Below are 8,029 nucleotides of genomic sequence, written 5' to 3'. Positions count from 1 at the left end.
ATGTGGTTCAGTAAACTAGTGAGGAGAGGCCTACGAAGCATTAAACTTCCCACCATTTGGAGGTACAGCAATTTAACAGTACTACAGCTCTATTCAAGCAAAAGACCAGTTAGGCTCTTAGACTCTAAATTCAATGAAGGTAGGGCCATACCCAAATGTGTTCATCAATGAAGCCATAGCACCTGACATTGCACTTAACATACTGTAGAAATTCAAATACCAGAATGAATCATCAATTCAAAAATTCCTGCAATTCTAGGCTGGGCATGGTGGCTCATGCCTGTAATCCCATCACTTTGGGAGGCAGAGGGAGGATGATCACTTGAGCCCACAAGTTTGAGACAAGCCTGGGCAAAGATGGCAAGACTCCATCACTTAAAAAAAAAAAAAAAATTCAATTCCTGCAATTCCAAATGTTCTTAAATAGACCTAGAGATTAAATCACTCTCTAGTGTGACATGGTTTATTATTTGCCATCATCACAAATACTATTACTAATAACAATAACTTATGCAAAGGCATATATGGTATTGTAGAAAGAGGATGGGCTTTGGAATCACACAGACCTCCACCCAAATCCAGAATCCCTTATTCACTTGCCATATGACCTTGGCCAAGTTACCACGGTATCCACATCTGTAAAATGGGTATAATAATCCTTATATTTGACAGAAGTGTTTTGAAGGAGCTTAGTGTAATGTACTTGAATGCCTAGTGGTTAGCACAGAATAGGCACTCCCTAAACAATATTGCCCACCATACTAAAGGACTAGGAAAAAAAAAAACCCAAGGAGGTACATGGTGCTTATTTCTACACACAAAAATTTGTAAGACTTTCACCTGAAGCTAAGTAGGCACAGAATCCCTATCCCCCAAACCAAAGACTGTCTTCCTACTGAGCAACCATATTATACACTTGAGGTTTCATTGGCACTATTCAGGGCCAGTTAGCAAATAAGCAGCAACAATCAAAATGATACCTATTTGGAAGAAGACTATCTCAGCGTTTCATCAGCATGGGACCACCACTGAGTTACTGCCGGATGGAAACAAAATGTACTTTCTGCTAACAAATGCTGAGGACCTGAAAAATCAGGATCATTTGGCAAGAATTGTTCCTTTCTGAGAATAGCAAAAGAAAGACAACTCAAGAGAAAAAGCCCATGTCAGATGCAACAGACCATCCAAGTTCTCCAGCGCATTAGCCATAAATGTCCTAGGAAATAATCCGTGATCACCACTTCCATTATGCATTTCTCACCGTTGAGACATGGCAGTCTTGGATAAAAGGTACAAGGGTGCTGGTTCCGTTGACGTCACGATGCCTTGGGGGAAGATATCTTAAAAGATGTTGATAGAAGACAGTACCAGACAGCAAAACTTTCCCATGGATGGGAGCAGGTACACGATGCCAGGCAAGGTAAGCATAATCCCAAAGGCATGAAAGAGGAGCTCTGACTGGCTTCAGCTTTCCTGAAGCCCAGAAAGATCAGGCTGGGTACAGCCAGAATCCGGCCCAGCATCTGAAACATCGCCGGAATTGCACAGCCAGGGCAGCTGGTACGCTTAGGAAACCCCCCACTGAAACTTGGAAAGCAGCCTTGAAATAATGATAATAATAAATAAGCAGCTGAAAAACCAATCTTGTGGGAGGCTGGAAATGAAACAGAATAATGAGAGCCTGGTGACCCATGAGCATGGCAGTCACTCATCACAGAGTGTTCGACTTGCTGGAAGAATAAGTATCCTAGAACTGGGTCAGATGCCTGGTTCATGGGGTGCTGCCTGCAGCAACCCCAAGGGGCAGGACCCAGAAGGGTACAGAAGCTACACCTGACCTCAGTGTCAAAGCAAAGGCGCATCCTAGTTTCTCTCAGTAGCCACTCCCAGTTCTGTCATTCATAAATTTGCCAAGACCTTTCTTAAATTGCATTTATATATCCTGCCAGGACCACCTCTTGAGATAATGAGTTTTAGAAGATTATTACCTGCTGTGTTAAGCAGCACTTTCTTTCACTGGTTACAACAAGAAAAAGAAGAATTGGGGGTGAAACTGCACAAAGGCTAATGTTGCTTTTAACAAGGGACAATCTCTTATTGCAGAAGGCGGAAATATTCGACAGCCTGGAACCATCAGGCATTTAAGCAGCAACCATGAACTTGGGAAACTTAATGATTCGAAGTATTTTGGTTGATGAAAATCACTCGACATGTGTTTATGAAAAACAGTACTAGATAAAAGCATAATTTATGTTACAGTTACCTAGTCAGAAAATAGCTTAAAGAGCATGGAGCCAAGCAATGTTTTCAATCACAAATCTCTGAGTTGATTACAAATAACGCAGGGATCAGAGGTTGGTGAAAAACAGGAAAATTTGCTAGGAAACACTGAAGTTAATACCATGCCTCTCTGCATAGTCGGAAATGCCATAAAACCACCAGGAAAACGCACTACCAATCCTCGGTGGGCATGAAGATCCCACCTGCTGGCTGAGCTACACTAAGTATCTAAACTAGGACTAGTCCCATCAAATACAAATACCCTAACTGGAATATGGTACCACGGATTGATTGCTGAAACAGAAACGGGACATGAGTGGGAGAATTGGTAAAATCCAAAAAAAGTCTGAAGTGTAGTTAACAGTAATGTACCAATATTAGTTTTGACAAATAGTTTTTCAAACACTTAGTTTGACAGTGACACTGTTATGTAAGAGTTAACACTGGGGGCTGGGTGCGGTGGCTCACGTCTGTAATCCCAGCACTTTGGGAGGCTGAGGTAGGCGGATCACCTGAGGTCAGGAGCTTGAGATCAGCCTGACCAACATGGTGAAACCCTGTCTCTACTGAAAATACAAAAAGTAGCCGGGCATGGTGGTGCACGCCTGTGGTCCCAGCTACTCGGAGGCTGAGGCAGATGAATCGCTTGAACCCAGGAGGTGGAGGTTGCAGTGAGCCGAGATGGTGCCACCACACTCCAGCCTGGGCAACGGGGAGATTGTGTCTCAAAAAATAAATAAATAAATATAAAAAAGAGTTAACGTTGGGGAAAACTGGGTGAAGGGCATGTGGGAACTCTTCCATACTATCTTTGCAACTTTTCTATAAATCTAATATTATTCCAAAATAAAAGATTTATTAAAATTAGGGCTGGGTGCAATGGCTCATGCCTGTAATCTCAGTATTTTGGGAGGCCAAAGCAGGAGGATCACTTGAGCTCAGGAGATGAAGACCAGCCTGGGCAACCTGGTGAAACCGCATCTCTACAAATACAAAAAAATTAGCAGAGTGTGATGGCACACGCCTGTGGTCCTAGCTACTTAGGAGGCTGAGGTGGGAGGACTGCTTGAGCATGGGAGGTCAAGGCTGCAGTGAGCCGTGATCATGCCACTGCACTCTTGCCTGGCCCACAGAGTGAGACTCTGTCTCAAAAGTAAATAAATAAAGATTTATTTAAATTAAAAGAATTTTTTGGCCAGGCGTGGTGGCTCACACCTGTAATCCCAGCACTTTGGAAGGCTGAGGCGGGCAGATCACCTGAGGTCAGGAGTTCAAGACCAGCCTGACCAACATGGAGAAACTCTATTTCTACGAAAAATAGAAAATTAGCCGGGCGTGGTGGTGCATGCCTATAATCCCAGCTACTTGGGAGGCTGAGGCAGGAGAACCGCTTGAACCCAAGAGGTGGAGGTTGCAGTGAGCTGAGATCGCACCACTGCACTCCAGCCTGGGCAACAAGAGCAAAACTCCGTCTCAAAAAAAAAACGAATTTTTTAAAGCAAATACATTTGTGAGTCTTCAGAGCCACTACACTGGGAGCTGGGAGTCAAATATATTATGCCTAATTTATAAGTTAAGCTTTATATAATATAGGTATGTATGCACAGGAAGAAAGGTAGATGGGTTTCAGTACTATCATCAGTTTCACATATCCACTGGGAGACTTGGAACATACGCGCCACAGATAGGAGGGTTGGGGGACTACTTTAACTTTACTCAGGTAATCACCATTCACTGACTTACTTAAGTGGAGATACATTCTTAGGCAAGTTCATGAATAAAAAAAATTAACTGCTCATTCAAGAAGATTACAGAGATAAAAAGGCAAGACAAGAAAAGATTAAGTACTTGAACAGCATCTAAAAGAAAGTCTATAACATCTTTCTAAAAGCATAAAAGGAAGAATGCCCTGAAAATATATTACTGATTAAAAGGTCTGAACCTTGGAGATTTGGGGGGAGATGCCTATTTATTTAGAAAAATAAAGCAATGTGGCCACCCCAATAATAAAAACATTTGCCAAGAAAGATTTATGGAAATGCGACCTACTTAAATATTTCAGCAGAAGGTTAGAGAAACCATCAAAATGGTTTACAACTGGACAATACTGATTTTTTACCATACTATGTCCTAGCTGAAGGTGCAAGCAATTATAATTATAACACATCTCCAATCAGAAGCCTGGTTTTGACACCTAGAAACAGGTTCCATTTCCCAACCTCCCTCCATCACCAAAAACAAAACACATACTCAAACAGCACAACTGCTTTCCTACTGGCTCTAATCCGTGCTGATCATTTGGTAGAACACATTCAATCAACAACACATCCAAGAATTAAAAAGATTTTTAAAAGATCACCAACTGGTAAAAGAAAAAAGAGCATTGTGTGGTTTCTGTTGATAATAAACCAGGTCTTTGTTTTTAATGAATTCATTCAGTTTGCACTAACTGATTATAAAAAGTGATGTATGAATGAATCTACTGTGCATATACATTATAGGTTTTACATGCTTGTGAGCAAAGACAAATATTATCGAGCGAAACAAATGAATAAACACAGGGAGGTGTTTATGGTTTTTGTTTAAACTCAGCCATTAGCAGAACAACCTGGGCATGTTGCCTAATCTGAGTCTTTTTCCTGATCTGTGAATGAAATACCTAGATCCACTTTTTTTGGAAGAAACTGTGGCAAACCAAGTGACAACCTTCAAACTCCATTAATCTGTGCCTCTAACTTACTGAGGGATAATATTCTAAAGGCCACATAAACACGGAGTTTGATAAATGACCCAGTTCCACACAAATAATTTTAAAGCAGAATTATTACTCAAAGACAGCTATATCAGTAGCCTTTACTACTCCTGTAGATAATTAAAGCCTTTATTTATGTAATTTACAGAAGCTTCTTTGGACCAGAATAATCTCAGATCTCTCTTGCGTGTTTCATAATCCCAACATCCCAAATTAAGGAAAACAGCCCTACTTACAGTTACGAATGTTATTCCAGTCGATTTTAGAGAAGAAAGGATGGCAGCAAAGACCTTCAAACTTCAGTCTCTCTTTCTGGCCACACAACAAGCTTTGAATCAGATCAAGAAAGTCACTGCTCACTTTGGGGTCATCTGGAAACTTCAAAAAACGCTGTTCCAAAAAAAATAAGAGAATTATTTCCTTAGCAGGGATTCTGTTTCTCATGCCCCAAAGTGAAGAAAGTATTTCTCATATATGCAAGTTTCTTTTTTTTGTTTTTTAGAGAAGGAAGTTTCGTGCCCTCTTCCCTTTGTACCAAACGCATGTTCCCAAAATAAGTGGCCTGTTCACATCAATAGGCTTAGTTCCTTTGTAGGGGTTCAGCGTCCTCCATGGCTTGACCCCGGCTCCCCTTCCCATCTCATCTCGCCACGCTCCCCATCTCTCCCTTTGCTGTCCAACAATGATGAGCTATTTAAAGCTCCCTGAACAAATCATGCTGTTCTCACTGCTTTCCTTGGCTACCTTTTCTATCCTATAACTCCTTTCTGCATGTTCCCTCTGCACTCTACTTTTGCACATACACAATGCACTGAGATTTCAGTGTGATGAAAAAGAAAGAAGACAGAGAGGGCCTGCTTCTTCTGCTCATCCCTGTAAACCTGGTACCTAACAGTGCCTGGTATGATAATGCACTTGTTATTGAATGATTGAATGAGTGAGTGAGCTAAAGAGAAGGAAATAAATTAGCTCCAAGAGTCATCTAAGGGGAAATTTTCACTCAAGAGGAGGCTCAAGAATAACAAATAATAGATGTACATAAAAATATGTATTAAGCATTCCAGAAAGATGAAAATTAGGTGAGATACAAAAACCTAGGAAATACGTTCCTTTTCCTTTTGGTTGAAACTAAAAAATACACATTTTTCAGAGCCTTAAGAAATGAGCTTCACGGGCCGGGCACAGTGGCTCATGCCTGTAATCCCAATACTTTGGGAGGCTGAGGCAGGCGGATCACCTGAGGTCAAGAGTTCAAGACCAGCCTAGCCAACATGGTGAAACCCCATCTCTACTAAAAATACAAAAATTAGCCAAGCATGGTGGTGGGCACCCGTGATCCCAGCTACTCAGGAGGCTGAGGCAGGAGAATCGCTTGAACCCAGGAGTTAGGGGTTGCAGTGAGCCAATATTGTGCCACTGCACTCCAGCCTGGGTAAGAGAGCGAGACTCCATCTCAAAAAAAAAAAAAAAAAAAATAGGCTTAATGTAGTAGAAAGTACAGTTATTAGAAAATAGTTTTACTGTATATATATATATATATAGTAAAACACATATCTATATGTAATTGTATTTCTAATTCATTTCCTCATTCAATTTTAATACCATATTCAACAGTTAGTACTAAGGAGTATATCGAAAAATCAAGAGCATGGACTTCAGGGCCAGACTGCCTGTGTTATTTAGGGCCAGTTATTTCACCTTCAGTGCTTTGGTTTCCTCATCTATAAATGAAAATAATAATACTTACCTCACAGGGTTGTTTGAAGATTAACTAACTGACTAAACTATATCTCCTCAATTCTAAGACTCACAATTATTCACAGTTAACAGCACTGAAATCAAGATGCATTTATTTTATAATCAATAAAAATATTATAGACTCACTGGCAGCAGTTTTTCTTTCTTAGCAGTACATAAAATAATGGTGTAGTCTTATCATTACTGGCAGCTGAGATTCCATGAAATACAATTAATAAAATGTTTAGAATAGCCTTTGGCACAGAGTTAAGTGCCATATAAGTATTTGCTATTATTATTTTCCAGCACTGCTGAAACACTCATTCGCACAATTTTTAAATAACATCTAACATTCTATAAACATTCATTCACACGATACGTATAAAATATTCATGCACACAATTTTTAAAAACATTCTATAAACATTCATTCACACAATTTTTTGTTTTTTTGTTTTGTTTTGTTTTGTTTTTTAGACAGAGTCTCACTCTGCTGCCCAGGCTGCTGGAGTACAGTGGCGCGATCTTGGCTCACTGCAAGCTCCGCCTCCTGGGTTCATGCCATTCTCCTGCCTCAGCCTCCAGAGTAGCTGGGACTACAGACGCCCACCACCACAACTGGCTAATTTTTTTGTATTTTTTAGTAGAGATGGGGATTCACTGTGTTAGCCAGGATGGTCTCGATCTCCTGACCTCATGATCCACCCGCCTCGGCCTCCCAAAGTGCTGGGATTACAGGCATGTGCCACCATGCCCAGCCTCATTCGCACAATTTTTAAATAATGTTTCTCAATATGACTTCGAAATCTTCTAAGGACTCTTTACCTGGAAATTCATGATGTTATTGAAGGTTCTGGCAGAGGTTCCCTCTGCGAAGGGGGATCTCCCATAAATCATCTCATAGGCAATCACGCCCACTGACCACCAGTCACAGTCCAGGCCGTAGGTGCCTTTTCCGTCCCCGTTCATCACAGTCAGCACTTCAGGAGCCATGTAATCTGGGGTCCCAATTGGGAGTTTGGCATTCACCTAGAATCCCATCAATAAAACGAATACAGCAAACTTTCAATTATCCTCAAGTAGACTGCCAACAGCCACATTTCAGACACAAGCTGATTTGCCACTGATTACTATTCTCCCAGGCACTTAAACCAGCTGTCAAGTGGCACACTGTCAGGAAACGCAAACGCTTTACTAATTAAAAGAAAAAAAAAAGCACACAGCATATAATGCAATTCAAGGGCAAAAGGGCAAGAGTTGT

At 41.0% G+C, this 8,029-nt stretch overlaps 1 protein-coding gene across 4 annotated transcripts in view; it reads right to left on the bottom strand.

Moving 5' to 3' along the window:
• The window catches only part of CIT (citron rho-interacting serine/threonine kinase), a 192,627-nt gene that overhangs the window by 133,441 nt on the left and 51,157 nt on the right, over positions 1–8,029 (bottom strand). For all 4 annotated transcript variants that reach the window (XM_032168540.1, XM_032168543.2, XM_032168541.1 and 1 more), the window contains exons 8-9: positions 7,594–7,797; positions 5,269–5,422 (exon numbers count right to left, since the gene is read on the bottom strand). In XM_032168540.1, coding sequence (XP_032024431.1) covers positions 5,269–5,422; positions 7,594–7,797 — 358 coding nt within the window. The remainder of the gene's footprint in view (positions 1–5,268; positions 5,423–7,593; positions 7,798–8,029) is intronic.

This window comes from Hylobates moloch, unplaced genomic scaffold (genome assembly GCF_009828535.3).
Source record: "Hylobates moloch isolate HMO894 unplaced genomic scaffold, HMol_V3 SCAFFOLD_12, whole genome shotgun sequence".
Lineage (NCBI taxonomy): Eukaryota > Metazoa > Chordata > Mammalia > Primates > Hylobatidae > Hylobates > Hylobates moloch.
The sequence above is the reverse complement of the archived record's forward strand: the minus strand, read 5'-3'. Positions and strand labels throughout refer to the sequence as shown.